At 43.8% G+C, this 21,310-nt stretch overlaps 1 protein-coding gene across 3 annotated transcripts in view; it reads left to right on the top strand.

Annotated features, from left to right (window-relative positions):
* The first annotated feature begins 586 nt into the window (after nt 1–586).
* The window catches only part of TMEM242 (transmembrane protein 242), a 38,062-nt gene continuing 17,338 nt past the window's right edge, over nt 587–21,310 (top strand). For 2 of the 3 annotated variants that reach the window (XM_084827923.1, XM_084827921.1), the window contains exons 1-3: nt 587–801; nt 3,659–3,759; nt 9,923–10,060. In XM_084827923.1, coding sequence (XP_084684049.1) covers nt 660–801; nt 3,659–3,759; nt 9,923–10,060 — 381 coding nt within the window. In that variant the 5' untranslated portion in view covers nt 587–659. The remainder of the gene's footprint in view (nt 802–3,658; nt 3,760–9,922; nt 10,061–21,310) is intronic. The other variant, XM_084827922.1, reaches the window with a different exon arrangement.

Below are 21,310 nucleotides of genomic sequence, written 5' to 3'. Positions count from 1 at the left end.
TCTTCAGATTTACCCGATGCATATTTTGTTGCCCTCAGAAGGAATCACCATCGAGTTTGCCCCCTACAAGAGGGAAGGGGAGAAGTGCCGCGACAATGGTGAGGAAGTCTTTTAAAAGGAGAGGTTGCCTTGCCTTCCTCTGTTCACGTTTGCTCAGTAAATCCTGCTGAGTTCAATGAGAAGTTAAGGGCGCAATCCAATGTATGGTTAGGCAGAAAAAAAGTCCTACAATTCCCAGTATTCTGGGAATCCCAGCAATGCTGACTGGGGAATGCTGGGAGTTGCAGGACTTTTTTTTTCTAAATATGCATAGAATTGCGCTATAAATGGTTTATCGCTGCCCTACAGCCTGGTTACTCGGAGGTCAGGCTCACTGATTTCAATAGGGCTTATTCCTAAATCAATATGAAGCCCACCCTAGTAACGGGAAAAACGCCCCGGGGCTGAACCCGATGAGCCCAGCCTGAAAGGACGCGCAAGAAGCCACAGCCCTCCACATCTTGTCTGTTCAGGGGGGCTGGGCTCGCTTGGGTTGGTTTCCGCCGCTGATCCCGGCAACAGAAGGAGAGAGTCCGCCTCCAGCCGCATCTCCATCCGGGTGGCGGCGGCGACGGGCGTCCCTGCCTGGCGCTCTCCCCAAGCCGGGTTCGAGCGGAAGCATGGGGCCGGCTCCGCCCGAGACGGACAGCCGGGATCCCGTCCAGGGGAGCCCCGTGGGGGGCGCGCCTGAGCTCTGGGGGAGCCCGAACCGTGCCGCAGCCCAAACTGAAGGCGCGCAGCGACCGCTCTTCTTAATTAGAGGTTCCGAGTCCCGTCCCCTCTTTGCGGGAAGGGGGAGAGGCTAATTTCAAAATAAAGGAAAAAGCAAGAGCGAGGGCTCTTGGGCTCAGAGCTGCTGCGGCGCAGGGCTCCTTCCCTGTTTTTGAAGCCATTTTCTTACCCCCGGATGCGCGTATGGGGAGGTGCACCGGTTGCGCCTCAGTGTTGAGGTAAAGTCGCCTTCCCCGAGCTGGTGCCCTCCAGGTGTGTTGGATAAGAACTCTCATAATCCCCAGCCAGCACGGAGGGGGGAGGGGTGATGGGAATTGGAGCTCAACACATGTAGAGGGCACCAGTCTGGGGAAGGCTGAGATAAAGGCCTTCTGCCATGCCGGTAGGCGGGACGGGGGCGGCTGGGGGGGGGGGCCTGCCCCCCCAAATTTTCTATCCTCACTTTTTTTATTTTACAAGCAAATAATTAAAGAACAGTTTACAATTTTGTCTTTAAAAGACCGGCAAAGCAGATGAACTGCTGACCTCCATACTTCTTTGGCGACCCCCCCCCCCAACTTTTAGGCTGGCCACAGGCCTGCCTCATGCATGCTTTATGGTACTTTTCATTATTTTTCCACATGTTGTTCTGAGAGCTAAGCCTTAAAACAGAAAGGGGGGAGTGAACCCCAGTACATATTAAAACACGAGAAGGAGGTGTGCCTGCTTCAGTGTGGAGAATCAGAGTAATTGCAGGTGATTCGTGGTGCCCAAACATTAGCAGGCTTGGAGCTTGGAGTGCTGACTTTTGAGAGGCATAAAATTCAGATTCCTGGATTAAGGATGGAGCTATGGGGCTTTAGTGTTCTTTGAGAAAGCTGGCTTTAGTAGTCCAGACCCCCTTCCCATTAAGAATTGGACAAAGTATGTGAATGACATAGCAGTTTGGCATGGCAGGGCTATTTTATGGCATTAAAGTTATGGCTTTTACATAGGGCTGCAACATATATTTGATTTAATTAATTTAAGGAGCAATCCTATGGCCGCTAGTCAGCGGCTAGACAGCCATGGGATATCTGGTTTTCTGGGTACTGACCTCGGAGCCCACGTGCCGAGGTCAGTTCCTGGGGAACCAAACTTCCCCCCCTTCCACATTGGCTGGGAGGCAATGCGGAACAGCCCCGCGCTTCAAAGAGGAGCGCGGAGTGGCCAAAATGGGGCATTCCCGGGGGCATTCCAGGGTGGGGAAGGTGGAAATGCTTGTATGATACCTCTGGCAGCCTCCTCCCCCGCTCCGCCTTCCTGCAGCTAGACAGCCAGAATCAGCTGTCTAGCCGCAAATGCAGGGCAGGAGAAGCACAGAGGGAACGATCCGCTCCATGCTTCTCCTGCCGTGCATTGGATAGGCAGTTGCCTCTCAGTGCGGAGGCAGCTGCCTATCCCCATAGGATTGTACCCTTAGGGAACAATCCTATGCATATTTAGACAGAAAAAGTCTGGTGCATGCTGGGAGTTGTAGGACTTTTCACTCTCTAAATACACATAGGATCGCACCCTAAGTTAATTAAGGGTGCAATCCTATGCATTTTTAGACAGAAAAACCTCCTACAGTTCCCAGTGTGCCCCAGTCAGTATGGCTGGTTAGAGGAATGCTGGGAGTTGTTTAGACAGAAAAAAGTCCTACATGTATAGGATTGCACCCTAAAATGTTTTTGTCATCTACAGAAGTTGCACCTGATTTAAGAGGGCAGCAATTAATTTATATAACACTATTAGTGTGCATGGGTCTTTAATGAGTCTAGTGGACACATCCCTGTCTTGCACAGGGGAAACAACAGAGGAAGGGGAAGGAAGTGAGGGAGGGGTAAACAGGGGAAGGGTGAATTTCTTCATTCTTCATGATACATGGATTTAGCAGCACACTTTCTTTTTTCTGGAAGTGACTTCTGTATAGAGATGTTGGCTTGTACGGATATACAAACACTTTGCAGCTTCACACACAGTGTAAAACTGAGACTGCAGGAAATGTCTCTAGAGAAACTTGATAAATTCTCCCCTTGGAGAACCAAAAGAAATTTGCGCTGGTCTTGCAGTGGCCCTATCACTTGTGTGGACTAGAGACAGATCAGTATATACAGAGACAGTTTACCCAAGTCTACTGTGGGGACTGGATGTGCTCAGAACATTCGCCACGGACACAATCGTATGCATGTTTAGACAGAAAAAAGCCAGCGTGGCTGGCTGGGGAATGCTGGGAGTTGTAGGAATTATTTCTGTCTAAACATGTATAGGATTGTGCCCTATGTTAGAACTATGCTGATGGGCCCTAAGAATTTAGAAGAGCAGGCCTTTCAGACACAAGGGAGACAAAGCTGGAGACCCCACTGCTGAATGCGTCATGACCTCTTCAGTTACCAACACATCTTCAAATGACAGCTTGAAGTAATTCATGCTGTAAAAGTAGGATTGGGTCTCCTTTCCAAGGGGGGAACTGGTGGTTTTGAGGAACTGAGCTTCGGCTATTGGGTGGTATAGAAATGAAATAAACAAACAAACTGCACCAGATGCACTTGAATGTGCCCAGTTACCTTGATGTCTGTGAGATATAGAGGCTCAGGCTCTTCCCAAGCTTATATCATTACGCTCAGAATTTGTACCCTGGACAGCCACCTAATACAATTTACAGCATAATTCAGAGCTTTAAGGTGCCGCTGTGATCTTAAGGAGCTATAATACTGATTGTATTTTGGCAGTTTACCAGGCATTTTGATAGCCACTCCTTTTCTTGGGAAGCACTGACAGTCCTTAATGTTAAATAGGGGATTTAAAAGTAATCCACTACTTTTCCCTAGGGTAAAATGGGTTTGACTCATTATTTTAATCTTAATTGTTTTCACTGTGTTGGCAGGTGGAATTTTTCTTGCTACAGTTGCAACTGCAGGAATGCTAGCAGGTTTTGGTACTACACTTGCCATGGCTAAAAAGAAAAACCCCAACTGGTTCAATAAGGTTTGTTTATTTTTGAAATTGTTTGCAACCGTGGTAAAAGTTTTAGCTTCGTAATGGTGTTATTACCTGGTTCTTCATAAGGGAACATCTCTTGGAGAAAAGAGGCATTTTTTGTTGTTCTAAAGGTAATAACATGGCCATAATTGCAAAATACAGTTGAGGTCAGGGCAGATTAAAATGAATGTGTTGTGTATGTTTTTTAATTTAAACATCAGATTGGATTTTAATTAAGAAATTAAATTATGGTAAGTTTCTCCCTTTAAAATAACCTAGTTTAAAATTAAATGTGAATTTTAATATAAACCAGTATGTTAAAGTCTACAGTTATAATGTCTTAAAAACTGAATCATGACCAGATTTTGTTAGAGGCTTTGGGCCGGTTTGTACGTTATGATAAGCCACCCTAAAAATAAGCTGCAGTGGGTTGTTTGTTTGCATGCTAATCTATGTTACTGCTGACAGACGATCAGACGCTCTGTGACTCGCTGTTGTTTGTTTTCCCCTCACCCACTCCTGCTACATATCCCATGGGCCTTTGCAGCACAAGCTCAGCAGTCTGCTCTGTTACTCCACTAATGAACACAAATCTGCTTATTAGCGAAGTAGAGTTTATTTTGTACGTTTTTTTCACCTTTAGGGAGATTTGCGCATATTTAATGTATTCTTTTTCACCTTCGTGGAGATAGCTACTGTGCTTATTCGCAAATCTCCCTAAAATATGCACAAATCTCCCAAAGGTGGGGGAAAATAACATTAAATTTGCGCAAATCTCCCTGAAGGTGAAAAAAAAAAAAAGGTGTTGCTGTCTAGGGAGGTGATGAAGTGGAGGAATAGATTGACTAGTGTCATTTCAAGACACAATAGAGAGGAGATACCGTTAGCAAGATCGTGAGGTGCAGCCAGGTTTTTTGCTGCTCTTGCCAGGTGGCTCTGTGGCCCTTTCCCACAAGCCACGAACAAGCGATGTGCTGGATTCATACATTATGATAAGCTGCTCTGAAAGTAAGCCACCCTGAACAACCCAACAACAAGCCATGAGTTCTCAGGGTGGCTTGTGCATGGTTAACAAACCATGCTGAGGAAACGGCGGGGGGTTTGGATGTCACAACAAGCCAGCCTAAAACAGACAAGGCTGACAACCCACCGTGGGTTGTCATGTTGTGCAAACCAGGTCTTTGTTTTCTGTGGTGTAAAAGTGGGAGAAATATTAGAATTCTGAGGTTGTATGATAAAGGAAACAATAAATCATATATTGTATTTCATAGAATAGAATCATAGAATAGTAGGGTTGGAAAGGGCCTATAAGGCCATCGAGTCCATTGAGATTTATTATCATGGGTTTTTTTTAATTGGAAAAAGAGAGGATTCAGGAGATACAGTTCTGTATATCACCAGTATCATCTGCGTGCAACCTGTTTTTAAAATAAATTTATGTACTGCCTTTCTTCCATCAAGGAACTCAAAGTGGTTTACATGGAGTTTCTAGGTGGTCTCTTATCCGGGCACTGACTAGGCTGAGACCTGCTTCTCTTCAGCAAGGTGACAGCATCAAAGTGCCCTCAGATCATGACCTCCAACTACCCAAGCTCTATTTAGGATGGTCAACTTGGTAACCTGGAGAATTAGTTTCACTTTGAACTCTCCCTCAGATGCAGCTGGTGAAGTGGGGTGGGAGATCATTGCTGCTCAGTTGTGGCAGCTGAGTACAAGGAGGCCCCCTCCGCTTTACTGGTGATGGTTGCAAAGTGGAGGGATAGAGGCAGGTGTCAATGATATAATCTACCCCTGGTGGGCGCTGCTATCTAGTCAGTACCTGTATTGCCTGTGCAGTACTGACTCCAGCTCCTCTTCCCCCTCCTCCTTGCAACAACTACTGGTAAGGGTATGAGTCTACTCTCCCTGCTGGCCAAGTAATTTCTCCTTTCCTACTTCACTGTTGACATCTCCTACTGCAGTGGGAGAATTAAAGATAAAACTGATTCTCTGGCTTGCCAGCATGGAAACGGTAACTGCAGTAAACTCAGTCTCAGCTTACAAATGTTTATGACTCTTACCAATCAAATGTATGAACATTTACTTTCCATCTCATTAAGAAAACCATAGTAATTTAGACAGTTCTGGACACTTAAAGCCTGTTTGCTCAGAAGTAAGTTCAACTTTGTTCAGTGCGTCTTACCTGCAAACAAGTGTGCAAAAGATTTTGGCTTTAGGTTGTACTTTACACAGTTACCTGGGAGTATGTCCCATTAAATGGGACTTATTTCTGATTAGACATGCACAGGAATGAATGTGTTTTTGTTTAGTATCCATGCATGTGAACATTCCTGCATTGAGCAGGGGGTTGGACTTGATGGCCTTGTAGGCCCATTCCAACCCTACTATTCTGTGATTCTATGATTCTAACATATAAAGGCAAACAAATATGTGTCTTGTCAGATATTATTCTAGCATGTATTACTAAAGGTTTGCTTTATGCTCCTAGGTTAAATAAGGTCTCTATTAGTTGCAGGCCAATGTGTTTTCAATATTACAGCAAACAGTCATGTATTTCCTGGCTTGTTCAGGAAATACATGAATTTCAGAACTGGAATCTGACTTTAATTTCATTGATTGAAATGAATCCATCCTGGCTGGAGCACCATAAAACATTTTTTGTCATGCATTTATACTTTTGAGCATTAGTGAGTAGAATAATGTACGGGTAAAACAAATTTTAGTATTCTTGGTTCTCTGATGAATTAAATAGATAAAACAAAACTGCTTATTTGTATAAACTGAAATGAGGTCTCTCAAGCCATTATTTATTATTTATTTAAAATATTTATTGTCTGCCTTTCAGGGCAGAAGCCCTCCCAAGGCAGCGTACAACAATAAAATACATAAATCAGTTAAAATATTAAAAGTGATAAAAACATAACAATAAAAACAACAAAACCAACATTAAAACCAACAATGATGTTAACAGCCATGTCATGCTAGCAAAAGCCCCTTGGAGCTTGGGGGAATAGACAGAACAGATGGGAGAGCTATGGGTGTTACCAAACTTGAAGACTCTGAACCCAATGATACAGGATCCAAAATTAAGCATCAGTTGCTAGAAGATCAGCATTTGCAAATCAGCTAGAGAAACTTATCTAAGGAAGCAATTATTTTGTCTTGCATAAATTTGTATTCATTTATTGTGGGTATTAGCAGCCAGATGCACAAGAGAAGTGCACACATGGCCAGAAGTGTTTCTCAAATTTTTACTGCAGTCACATAGCTGAACAAAGAAACTACATTTAAGTGGGAAAATGACTTGTCCATTCCATGGGTGATTGGGTGCAGTTGTCTGTCCACTCATTCACGTAGTTTCTGGCTCATGGGACTTGCAGGACACACCAAAGAATGACATGTGCCGCACCTTATCCCTCAATGAGTTTGATTTCCTCTGTTCAATGGATCAGGTCCCATTCGTAGGTCAGTGGACTGGAGGTGGTCATCCAATGCTAAACCAAGTGAAGCTTCACCCCATAACTATCAGAAACATAATTAAGGACTATACCCAAAGAACCACTATGCCCTCCAGATTTCCCTAACCTGATACTTTCCAGATGTGGTGGACCACAACTCCTATCACCTCCAGCCATTGGCTGTGCTAGGAGCTGTCCAACAAGTCTGGAGTACACCAGGTTGGAGAAATCTAAGCTGTAGTTGAGCATATTTTCTAAACTTCAGAGTACTTCTCTTAAAATTGTTGAGGATCACTGGGTGTATGGGAATTGGTAGCCTAGATTAACAGCATCAAGTTGGTTATTAAAATTATATGTTTCTTTCCCTACACATCTTCACCCATGAAATACCACTCCTGGCCAAAATGGAGCCCTGAAAATATGCTGCCAACTTACACAGAGGGTTTTTTTGTTTTCCATGTCTGATTTTGTGTTAGGAATTTTGTTTTGTGTTCGTTATTCGAAGACACCAAAGTGTCCTAAGTTCATAAAAGAAAGCCTACATGTAAAGATAGAAAGTCACAAACATGTGATTCAGATCCCTTCTCTTAAAATAGTGGCTCCACCAATCCCTTTATCAATGAGTTCTTCTGTGCTGAAGTACTGGGGAAACTCCAAAGTGTTTTTTTTAAGCAATTCATTTATCACTTGTCTTGAGAGTCTACATAGCTTTGCATGCATCAGATGACAATTTTTTCTGTAAACAACACAGTTTATCCAAGTATTTTATACCCTCAAGGAGTTATGTCATGTGCAAACAGTCTTGAACTAATAAATCCAGATCTCATTATTGTGTCTTCCATTATTGCTTTTTTGAGGATTCCATATTTGTTCAACATTTTTTACAAAAATACCCATGATGTATCTCCTTTTTAATAATACAAAGTAGAAAGGGTCTTCATGTTATATGCACCGTTTGGATTCTTTTACATAGCAAAATCAGCTATGGACTTTTTACAACTGATATGAAGTTTCATGGGAGGCTTATAATAAGGTTTATTGAAAGTATTTTTATCCACTTCTTAGCAAAAAGTCTCCTGGATTGGCTTACAGCAATCAGTGAAGCAAGACCGTCCCTGTCCACAGGCTTACAATCTAAAAAGATATGACACACAAGAACAAAGGGATGGGAAGGGAAGAAGAAAAAAAATTAAGCAGCCTTTCACCAGAGCTGATGGAATGGCACTGCTTCCCCTCTCATCATCTAGAAGTTTAAATATAATGTGAGCATGATAGATTGTGACAGCAATCCAGTCAGGTGATTTGTATTACCCTGGTTCCTCCCCTTAGCCATACTTCTAAACAACCTTTTAAAAGTTGGGATTGTTTAAAACATCATATAAGAGTCCGCTGCAGCTGCTAACTGCCGACAAGGAAGCTGATCAGAACAAGAACATTCATGGATCAGACTACCTGTGAACGGTGGCCCATATTTTTGAAAATGTTTATCAATGCAGTCATAAACCTGTTTTATATTGGTTCAATTATTTCTCCTGCCTGGAATTCTGGGTATTGTCATCTTAGGGACAGTATAATCTGTTGCAAAATCTGTTAGAAGTCCCTGCCACAACATAACAATTTATCAGAGCTCCTTAAAAGGACGTGAAGCAGTTTAAATGGGACGTACCACTCTCTGGCAAAACAGCTGTGGCAACAACACCCTACAAGTTTTGCTGTACAACACAATACACATGTGTCGTACAGCAGCCTCCTCTCCCGCTCGCCCCCCCCCCCCCCCCGCAGCTAGACAGCCGAAAATGGCTGTCTAGCAGAAAAAACAGAGTAGGAGAGGCGCAGCGGGAATGATTCCCCCCCATGCTTCTCCTGCCTTGCTTTGGATAGGCGGTCGACTCCGAGTTCAGAGGTGGCCGCCTATCTAGATAGGATTACGCCCTTAGTTTTCTAAATGTTCACAATATTAACAAAAGAATACTGACTAGGAAGAAGCTTAGAACACTCTTTTGCTTTCTCTGAAGTGTGTATTTAAAAAAAATCTGTAAATACATGCATACAAATTATGCATACAAATTAAATGTGTACATTTAATACAAATTAAATGTACACATTTAAACTGGTTCATGTCCTTTTAAGGAGCTCTGATAAATTGTAGTTATGTTGTGGTAGGGACTTCTAACAGATTTTGCAACAGATTATATTGTCCCTAAGACGGCAATACCCAGAATTCCATAGGATGTGTCATACACACAGATCCACTCTCCCCGCCCCAGAACACCCCCAGCCCCGCCCCTTTTCAGCCACTCCACGCTCCTCTTCTGAGTGCGGAGGATGGGGCTTCTCCGTGCTGCCTTGGAGGCAGCGCAGACATGGGGGGAGGTCAGTTTTTCAGGAACTGACCTCGGAGCATGGGCTCCAAGGTCGGTTCTCGGAAAACAGCACATCCTATGGCCGTCTAGCCACTGTCTAGCAGCCATAGGATTGCTCCCTAAGGCTGCAATCCTATGCCCACTTACTTGAGAGTAAGTACCACTGAACTCAGTGGAACTTATTTCTGAGAAAACATGCATAGGATTGCACTGTAGGAGTGTTTTACGCAATCATATAAGACAAAGAGGATGTTTTTCACAAGCTGATTTTCCCCTTCCTTCCTGAAAATGCATATGTGTGTGCACACTGATGATTTGTTTTTTTCTTCATTAAAACAAAACTTTTAGGGTGTTGTTGCCACAGCTGCTTTGCCAGAGAGTGGTACGTCCCTTGCATTACGTGCCTTAGGATGGGGTTCCCTTTATGCCTGGTGTGGTGTGGGACTGATCAGTTTTGCTGTCTGGAAGGCTCTGGGTGTTCACAGTGTAAGTACCATTACTTTACAAATTATGATGCTTTAGAAATTCCAGAAAGTTTATAAGCTTTCATATTTTATACAGCATCATGTGTATACTTACATAAGAAAAGTCAGCTTCCAATTCCAATCTACATTCTGTTAGCCAGAGAGAAAAACAAAATGAAGGGGAGGGGTGGGGTGGGGAGAGAGAGGCAGAGACAACAAACGGAGAGAAGGGAGGAATGAAAGAGACAGTGATATCAAGGGATGAATGTAAGCAAATGTATCCTATATCCTTAGGTTTTGTTTTGTAACATTAGTACATTTTATATTTAATAATGCTAGGTAGAACTTGACAGATTCACAGAAAAAGTGAATCCCCCATCAACAGTGATCTTTCTTTCTTATCGTGTATAAGCTATTGGAGTGCTAAATCAGGAGCTGGCTTAATGTACAATATTCAGATGACCACATCAGCACCACAATTTTCCATCCATGGGAGCAAAAACATTTTTTGGAAGAAACCCCCCAAAGTGTTTTTGTGAATCAACCCTGAACCTCCTACATGTCTATAAAGCTTAAAAATTGCACAGAAAGTAGAGTTGCTATTTTTGGAATATATCCTAGTGGATATCTTGATAAAAGCAGTGAGGTTAGGGAGTGGTACAGTGAGTCAGGCTTCCCCAACTCTTCTTCATGCTGACATCTTCTCTGGTCCAGTGACTAAAAAAAAAAAAAGGTAAAGGTGTCCCCAACCAGTCGTGTCCGACTCTAGGGTGCGGTGCTCATCCCCGTTTCTAAGCCGAAGAGCCAGTGCTGTCCGAAGACGCTTCCGTGGTCATGTGGCCGGCATGACTGAACACCGAGGTGCACGGAACGCTGTTACCTTTCCCGCTGAGGCGGTACCTATTTATCTACTTGCAATTTCTTGCTTTCGAACTGCTAGGTTGGCAGAAGCTGGGACTGAAGACAGGAGCTCACTCCGTCACGCAGCACTCGGGTCTCGAACTGCTGACCTGCCGACCTTCCAGTCTGCAGTTCAGCGTCTTAACCACTAAGCCACCGTGGTCCTGTCCAGTGACTACATTTGCACAAAATGATACACCAGGATTCTGCATATACAGCTGGTGAATGTGACATGCTGGTGCACACTGCCCAATCACTCTCGATAAGCAGTTCTTGTTGTTCAGTCATTAAGTCGTGTCCGACTCTTCGTGACCCCATGGACCATAGCACGCCAGGCCTTCCTGTCCTCCACTCTCTCCCAGAGTGTGCTCAAGTTCATATTCATTGCATCGGTGATGCTAGCTAGCCATCTCATCCTGTGCCGTCCCTTCTCCTTTTGCCTTCAATCTTTCCCAGCATCAGGGTCTTTTCCAGGGAGTTTTCTCTTCGCATTAGGTGGCCGAAATATTTGAGCTTCAGCTTCAGTATCTGTCCTTCCAATGAGCGCTCAGGGTTGGTTTCCTTTAGGATTGACTGATTTGACCTCCTTGCAGTCCAGGGGACTCATACGAGTCTTCTCCAGCACCACAGTTCGAAAGCATCAGTTCTTCGGTGCTCAGCCTTCCTTATAGTCCAGCTCTCACAGCCATACGTTACTATTGGGAAAACCATAGCTTTGATTATACGGACCTTTGTCGGCAGGGTGATGTCTCTGCTTCTTACTATGCTGTCTAGGTTTGCCATATCTTTCCTCCCAAGGAGCAAGCGTCTTTTAATTTCATGGCTACAGTCACCGTCTGCGGTGATCTTGAGCCCAAGAAAATAAAATCTGTCACTGCTTCCATTTCTTCCCCTTCTATATGCCAGGAAGTGATGGGGCCAGATGGCATGATCTTAGTTTTTTTAATGTTGAGTATCAAACCAGCTTTTGCACTCTCCACTTTCACCCTCAACAAGAGGCTCTTTTGATCCTCTTCGCTTTCTGCCCTTAGGATGGTATCATCTGAGTATCTGAGGTTGTTGATAATTCTCCTGGCAATCTTAATTCCGACCTGTGATTCATCCAACTCGGCATTTCTCATGATGTACTCTGCATATAAGTTAAATAAGCAGGGCGACAGTATGCAGCCTTGTCGTATTCCTTTCCCAATTTTGAACCACTCGGTTGTTCCATGTCTGGTTCTTACTGTTGCTTCTTGACCCTCATACAGGTTTCTCAGGAGACAGGTAAGGTGGTCTGGTACTCCCATCTCTTTCAGAATTTGCCAGAGTTTGTTGTGATCCACACAATCAAAGGCTTTAGCGTAGTCATTGAAGCAGAAATAGACGTTTTTCTGGAATTCTCTTGCTTTCTCCATGATCCAGTGAATGTTGGCGATTTGATCTCTAGTTCCTCTGCCTCTTCGAAACCCAGCTTGTACTTCCGGTAGTTCTCAGTTCACATACTGCTGAAGCCTAGCTTGTAGGATTTTGAGCATAACCTTGCTGGCATGTGAAATGAGCGCAATTGTACGGTATTTTGAATGCTCTTTGGCATTGCCCTTCTTTGGAATTGGAATGTCAACTGACCTCTTCCAGTCTTGTGGCCACTGTTGAGTGTTCCAAATTTGTTGGCATATTGAGTGCAGCACTTTAACAGCATCATCTTTTAGGATTTTAAATAGCTCAGCTGGAAGACTGTCATCTCCGCTAGCTTTGTTGCTAGCAATGCTTCCTAATGCCCACTTGACTTCACTCTCTAGGATGTCCGGCTCAAGTTCAGTGACCGCACTATCATGGCTATCAGGGACATTAAGATCTTTTCTGTATAGTTCTTCTGTGTATAGTTCTTTCCACCTCTTCTTAATCTCATCTGCTTCTGTTAGGTCCCTGCCTTCTTTGTCCTTTATCATGCCTGTCTTTGCACAAAACGTTCTCTTGAGATCTCCGATTTTCTTGAAAAGATCTCTAGTCTTTCCCATTCTATTGTTTTCCTCCATTTCTTTGCATTGTTCATTTAAGAAGGCCTTCTTGTCTCTCCTTGCTGTTCTCTGGAACTCTGCGTTCAGTTGGATATATCTTCTCCTTTCTCCCTTGCTTTTCGCTTCCCTTCTTTCCTCAGCTACTTGTAAAGCCTCATCAGACAGCCACTTTGCTTTCTTGCATTTCTTTTTCTTTGGGATGGATTGAGTTGCTGCCTCCTGAACAGTGTTACAGACCTTCGTCCATAGTTCCTCAGGCACTCTGTCTATCTGGTCTAATCCCTTAAATCTATTCCTCACCTCCACTGTATATTCATAAGGGATATGATTTAGGTCATACCTGAATGGTTTAGTGGTTTTCCCTACGTTCTTCAATTTCAGCCGATATTTTGCAAGAAGCAGCTCATGATCTGAGCCACAGTCAGCTCCAGGTCTTGTTTTTACTGACGGTATAGAGCTTCTCCATCTTTGGCTGCAAAGGACGTAATCAATCTGATTTCCATATTGACCATCTGGTGATGTTCATGTGTAGAGTCGCCTCTTGTGCTGTTGGAAAAGAGTGTTTGCTGTGATCAGCATGTTCTCTTGGCAAAACTCTATTAGCCTTTGTCCTGCTTCATTTTGTACACCAAGGCCGTGCTTGCCTGTTATCCCGGTGATTTCTTGACTTCCTACTTTAGCATTCCAATCCCCTATGATGAAGAGGACATCTTTTTTTGGTGTTAATTCTAGAAGGTGTTGTAGGTCTTCATAGAACCGATCAACCTCAGCTTCTTTGGCCTCAGTGGTTGGGGCATAGACTTGAATTACGGTGATGTTGAATGGTTTGCCTTGGATTCGTACTGAGATCATTCTATCGTTTTTGAGATTGTACCCTAGTACTGCTTTTCCCACCCTTTTATTGACTATGAGTACTACTCCATTGCTTCTAAGGGATTCTTGCCCACAGTAGTGGATATGATGGTCACCTGAATTAAATTCGCCCATGCTTGTCCATTTTAGTTCGCTGATTCCCAAGATGTCGATGTTCAATCTTGCCATCTCATGTTTGACCACCTCCAGCTTACCTTGATTCATTGATCTTACATTCCAGGTTCCTAAACAATATTGTTCTTTACAGCATCGGATTTTCTTTTCACCACCAGACACATCCACAGCTGAGTGTCCTTTTGGCTTTGGCCCAGCCGCTTCACTCTTTCTGGCGCTACTTGGAAATACCCTCTGCTCTTCCCCAGTAGTATATTGGACACCTTCCGACCTGAGGGGCTCATCTTCTGGCATCATATCTTTTAGCCTTGTGATACGTTCCATGGGGCTTTCTTGGCAAGAATACTGGAGTGGGTTGCCATTCCAGTGGACCACATTTTGTCAGAACTCTTTGCCATGACCTGTCCGTCTTGGGTGGCCCTGCACGGCATAGCTTATGGCTTCACTGAGTTATGCCAGCCCCTTCACCACAACAAGGCAGTGACCTAATCAGGACCTCACCACCAAGAGAGAGCTTAGCAGTCCAAACTGAGACTCTTGGTTTGTTGCTCCCGTAAGCCAGAGTCTGAGGCCAGGGTTTGAAACTGGCTGACGATTTATGACTTGTTTGGGAGCAACAAGCCAGGAATTGGTTTCTGATGTAACACTAAGCTTGCTCTTGCTAGAGAGTTATTAGTTAGTTTAGCCACTCTGAAGAATTCTGGCTTATTGTTTTGTGCAAACGCAGCCACTGTGTCTTAGAGAGGGCATGCCGCTGGAATGCTGAAGACTTCAGGCTGAAGTCTGTGAGAAAGCAAGACCTATTGATGTTGCATGGCTAGCATAGGAAGCAAGCATTGGCTTATGATAGCACAACATCAATAGCGCTAGTGCCATGGAACTGTTGGATCTTTCCCTACAGGATGAATAACGCTCTAGATAAGAGGGAAGATCTGTCCCTCAAGACCAGTAACACACCTTTCTCAAGTAGGCAGCTGGATTTATAGAGCTGCATTAGCTGCTCTTACATAAACAGTGATTGATCATGTCATCACACGTTCAATGCTACATCTTCTGGGATAGAAAATGTGACAAGTGAGCAAGTCGTTCAGAAGCCATCCGGCCTTGGAGGAGTGAGCTGAAAAGCTCAAGAGAAGAATCTGCAACCAGGAGGTTACATGCACTTGTTCCCGGGTGTATCTGGAGATCTTTCCATCTATAAATGCAACTCACAAGGAGTCTTGTTATGTAAAATCAAATACAAATCTGCAGTGCTCAGCTGTGGGACCTTGGAAGTGTCCTGGGAAAAGCGAAGTATCTTTTACCTCCGAATGCTTGCCTGCTCAGCCTGTGAAGCTGCTGCATATTGTAACCTGTGCTGTTCAGTTGCCAGTACCTCACAGCCTTGTGCACTGGACAAGTGGGCTGAAGCACTCCCACCTTTGGAGTGCTGGGGTTAGATATGTTGAAACATTCTCCAGTTTAGCCCATCTCTAACTGAGGGTAGGACCATGAGAAACAGTAGGTTAGCTATCCAGTACATATTAAACATATGTAAGTTGGATTGAACGGCTAAAGCCCTGAGTTGCCCATGTACTACTACAATAGCAACAGCTCATGATGCCTGAACTGAAGAGGTAGCGAGGGAGAAAAAAATGTAGAACAATTCTTCCCCCACCCCCATGTTTGTCAGAAGTGTTGCCACTAGCACAAACTCTAGGACTGAGTAAGATAGTCCCAGGTGCTTTGGTTGTCTTGCACAGCTTTGTACCTTCAGAGTCTTTGTTATAACACCAAACAATATTCTGTTGTTGTTAAATACCTTTTATCGTAGATAACCTTATTTTTAGCAAGGAAAATTTTCACTCAATGATGTAATAAAGGCAAAGGAATGATGTGGGAACACATTTCGGAGGAGTGCCACCTACCAATGCAATTGGAGAAGACTTCTTGGCAAGTCCTTCATTGCACCACAGCTACATCTGCTGGCAGCAGAGGAAATGAGTCAAGCTATACTAATTTTTAAGCAGGCATTTAATTTTCTTTCTTATTTTGTAGTGTTAACCTTCCATGCATTATTTTTCTTTCATGCCTTTCTTTTAAAATCATTATTTTAATGGGAAGCTTCTTGCACTTCTAGCACCCAGATCCTAAACATATTAAGGAACTAACTATACATTAATGCGTAATGTGTATAATGGTGCCCTGATATATTTTTTAAAAGCAACTTTGAGAAGGGGATGTAGAACAGAGAATCGGGGTGGGGGTGGGTAGCAGGTAGCAGATGCTTAATGTGTTTCCGTTTAATGAGGGTAAAAAAAGTCTGGTCAAGAAAGGGATGCTACAGGTCAGGAAGTCTGCTGACCAAGCAGTAGGATGTCAGCCTGTTCTGGATGGGCTTGCATTCCCCTTGAAAGATCACTTTCATGGGTGCTCCTGGACCCAGCCTTGTTGCCTATGCTCAGGTGTTTACTGTGGCCAAGAGTGGTTTTGCTCAGCTTCAGCTGGTGAATCAGCTGCATTCGTTCTTGGTGAGGTCAGACTTGGCAATGAATATACGTGCATTAATTACATCGTGATTTGATTACTACAACTTACTGTATATGGGGCTTCTGTTGAAGACCCTTCAGAAACTTCAGCTGGAGGAGAATGTTGCTCCAAAAATCTTGTCTGGTGCCAGCTGTTAGGATCATGTGACCCCTTTATTGTGTCACCTTTACTGGCTGCCAGTTTATTTCTGAGTGCAATTCAAGGCTCTGGTTATTACCTTTAGAGCCCTTAACTGCTTGAGACCAGGTGACTTGAAGCACCATCTCCTGCCACACAAATCTGCCTGCCTTTGATGATCTGCTAATGGGGGCTAATGGGGGCTTCTTGCACATGCCATTGCCTTCTTATGGTATATATGGTAGCAACATGCAAAAAGACCTTCTCTGTGGCAGCACCATAAATGTGGAACTCCCTGCCCTGAAAGGCTAAACTGCATTCCTCTCTGCCAGCATTTGAAGACATTTCCAACAGGCTATTTAGAGTGATAATTCTTAGTTCTGGCTCTCTTAGTTTGTGTTTTTAGTCTCAATGTGGTGCTTTGTTGTGCATTTAATTACTGGATTATAGTTTTGTTTAGTTTTGTATGCCTCTGTTAGCAGAATTGAATGTTTCCCATTACTGCAAGACATTGCACTGGTTGCCTGTCAGGGCAAGGGCACATTTTAAACTCCTTGTCTTGACCTTTAAGGCCCTGTGCTTTTCCCTTCCCCATTATTTGGCAGAGTTGGTTGTGTGGCATGCACCTCTTTGGAGAAACCACTCCACAGATTCCGGATTTCTGGTGCTTCCTTGGCCTAAGGTGGGAAACTCTAGGCTCCAGGCATTTTCTCATCTTGCTCCACAATTGTGGAACTCTCTCTCCTTACACCTCCATATGGAACCAGAGTTGGACAAATTTAGACGAGTCTTGAAAACTTACTTACTTACTTACTTACTTATTTATTTATTAATCGCCCATCTGGCTGGTCACCCAGCCACTCTGGGCGATGTACAACACACCATAAAACAATTTAAAACAATAAAATTCTACCATAAATTTTTTTTAAAAATACCCTAACCCACCCCAAATGCCTGCCTGAACAACCACGTTTTTAATACACGACGGAAGCTCATTAAAGAGGGGGCATGACGGAGTTCCCTAGGGAGGGAGTTCCACAGAGTGGGGGCCACCACAGAAAAGGCCCTCTCCCTCGTCCCCACCAGTCTAGCTGTCCTGGCTGATGGGACAGAGAGAAGGCCATCCGAGGCTGATCTTGTTAAGCGGCCTGTCTGGTGCTGCTGGAGGCGCTCCTTAAGATAGGCTGGGCCGGAACCATATAGGGTTTTAAAGGTCAAAACCAACACCTTGAATTTGGCCCGGAAAACAACTGGTAACCAGTGCAACTCCTTCAGCACTGGAGTGATGTGATCTCGCCGGCGGCTGCCTTTAATCAGGCGAGCCGCCGCGTTCTGTACCAGCTGCAGCTTCCAAACCGTCTTCAAGGGTAACCCCACGTAGAGCGCATTACAGTAGTCTAAACGACAGGAGACCAGGGCATGTACTACCGATGGGAGCAGATGGTCGGGAAGGAAGGGGCGTAGCCGCCGTATCAGATGGAGTTGATACAGCGCTGTCTGGCTCACAGCTGACACCTGAGCCTCCATGGACAGCTGGGAGTCCAAAATGACCCCCAGGCTGCGGACCTGGTCTTTCAAGGGTAGCCGTACCCCATTCAACACCAGGTCAACATCCCCCAGCCTCCTCTTGTCTCCCACCAAAAGTACCTCGGTCTTGTCAGGGTTCAGCTTCAGCGTATTCCTCCCCATCCAGCCACTCACCGTCTCCAGACATTTGGACAGGGATTCTACGGCCAACCTTGGTGAAAATTTGAATGAGAGGTAGAGCTGCGTGTCATCCGCATATTGATGACACTGCACCCCAAACCTCCTGATGATAGCCCCCAGCGGCTTCACATAGATGTTAAATAGCATCGGGGAGAGGATGGAACCCTGTGGCACCCCACAAGTGAGTGGCCACGGGTCCGAAACCTCCTCTCCCAGTGCTACCCTCTGGTACCTGCCGGAGAGGAAGGACCGGAACCACCGCAATACAGTGTCTCCAATGCCCAACCCCTCCAGGCAGTCCAGGAGGATACCGTGGTCAACGGTATCAAAAGCCACTGAGAGGTCGAGGAGAACAAGGAAGGAGCATTCACCCCTATCCAGAGCCCTCCTCATATCATTTGTTCGAGTCAGAGCCATAGCTATTGGGGTATAGAGTGAGGAACAATCGGTTTATAATTGGGTTTCAGATTGGTTGGTTGTTTTAATTGATTGGCTGGATTTGCCCGATCTCATCTGATCTTGGAAGCTAAGCAGGGTTAGTACTTGGATGGGAGACTGCCTGGGAATCACGCTTCCTGCATTGAGCAGGCAGTTGGACTTGATGGTCTTGTAGGCCCCTTCCAACCCTATGATTCTATGAAATTCTAGTTACAATTTTGATTAGTAGTTTATTTAATGTGTAATTATTGACTTTGTTTATATTATAATGTTGTATGTTTTTGGATTAATTGGAATGTGCTCTGGTATGGAGCACAATATAAATTTGTATTATTATTAGTATTATTATTATAGATAGTTTGCTTGTTTTACAGATACAAGCAAATCCATTGATATGTATTCATAAAACTATAGTATGTGCACACAGAAAGCACATCTTTCCAGCCACATGTAGCATGTAGGTACATGCACTGAAGAACTGGAAGGTTTGGCTACATGTACACAACCTTGCAACGTTACATTTGTCACTACATAACACATGAGGGGGCCACATGCCAAGTTTTTCTCTTAGTTCTTTCTCCCATAGTGCCCTGTGCTAGCATTGATTTTTATGCCAGTGTGGAAAGTAGGAAAGGAAGAGATACTTATGCAGTGCAGAGTTATCCATGCCCCTTTTCCATGCTGACGCACTGTCGTAATCTGGTTTCTGGTTTCTTTTGAAAGGATCAGAGCTCACTATGCAAAAGTTTGAAGAAATCTTGTATTGCTAGGTTCAGAATTGTATGCTATACACTGTAGAAAATCTGACCTGTTTTCCTTCTGGCATGCTGCCAATCTCTTCTGCTTAAACAGTTTGGTACAGCTCTGGGCTTTCCAGAAATATTCACCCAATAATATTTGGGACATGGTCATTATGTTCAACACAGATAACATTTTATTGAGAGATGCGCTGCACAAGAATTCTTGTGTCTTGAGTCAGCAGCTGGAGCAAATGTATTTTCCCCCTCCCCAGAATAATGGTAGGCTAATTGCAAGTATCTTCACGAATAAGTTATTTTTTGAAGGACCATATCTAATGATGACAACCTCTGTGCCAGCTTTAATTCTAGTCATACAACAATAATAGCTACATTATGTCAACAGAAAGACCACTTGATAGAAACATGTAATAGTTTTCTAGCAGTTATAGCTAAATTATGGTAATTTATTTTAGCCAGAAGTAATAAGCAATATATCTTTATATTTAATTAAAACTGCAGTTGCAACACTTTCCAGCGATGGAAACATAACTTTGACTATTTGCCACTCCTTGCTAATGTGTGTGTGTGTGTTTTAAAGCAAGCTCAAAGCTTTCAGAATTTGTAGTGATCCATGGCAATTAACAAGCAATATGAACTGAGCAATAAAAGCTCCTCTGTTCATGGTGTCCTTCATAAATCATTTTTTATCACTTTACAAAGAAGATTTTATCTTTCATTTCAGAGCAAGGATGAGTCATAAAATATTTGAGTTCTTTTTTTAAAAAACAAATTGCCATTAGTACTGCATATACAGCTGCTGGATGTGAACCAAGGAAAAGAGTGTGGGGAGGGATTCTGTGACCTTATAATTTATAATTGTCATGACAAAATTCCTAATGTCTTTGTTTTGCACATATGTTAACCTTTGAAAATGCCAAGAATAAGATGGCACTGTGTGCTTTCATCATGTATAATTAAAATGGAGACTAATACTTTAAATGTATTTATTTGAAATATTTATATCCTGCTGAACTTGGTAAAACTAGAGCACCTCCCAACACTTAAAGAAACAAACTAAAAACAGTGCATAAGGCAACACCAACCCATCACAATTTTCAAAAGCCAGGTCAGATCACATTTATCTCCCGGGGGCATTAAAAGTGTGCTTACACAGAGCTGGCTTGAGGTTTCTGAGCAAGTATGGGCCCCCTCCCTCAGCAGGCCAGTTTGCACATCACAGTGGCAAATCGTGGGTTAATTAACTGGGTCAATTAATTAATGCATGATTTGCTGGGATGCACGCCATGCACAAGACGTTTCTGGTTTTCATAAGCAACCTACAAATATGTCGTTCGTGAATTGTTAGCGTGACATCCGAACCTGGACACTCTGGGTTGTTTATGGGTTAAACAACCCAGAGTTAACCTAACAACTAATTGTAGGTTAGTGTGTCCCAGCAAATCATGGGATTAATTAATTAACCCACAATTTGCTGCCATGATGTGCAAACTGGGTCAGAGTCTTCCTTCTCATTGCCCCTGTCACCAGCTCTGTTGCTCCTCGTCCTCTTTCTCATCATTGCTACTGCTTGCTTGCTTCCTTGTGAGGCAGAGAGCCAGTGAACAATAGAGGACATCTATTGCTCCTCCTTCTTGATGCCACATTGTCTGGGCCAGAGCAAGAGGCAGGTGAAACAGCAGACTGCAGTGGTAAAGAGGAGGCACAATTCCAAGGGGCTGTAGATGGGGAACACTTGGCTCAAAAATACTACAAGTGAGAAGGATCTTGGCATTGTTGTCGATCACAAGCTGAACATGAGCCAACAATGTGATGTGGCTGCAAAAAAGGCAAATG

Source organism: Heloderma suspectum, chromosome 1, assembly GCF_057233095.1.
Source record: "Heloderma suspectum isolate Gila_16-S chromosome 1, 16-S_ref, whole genome shotgun sequence".
NCBI classification, from domain to species: Eukaryota; Metazoa; Chordata; class Lepidosauria; order Squamata; family Helodermatidae; genus Heloderma; species Heloderma suspectum.
Note: the sequence above shows the minus strand (reverse complement) of the source record. Positions and strands in the feature narration are given on the sequence as shown.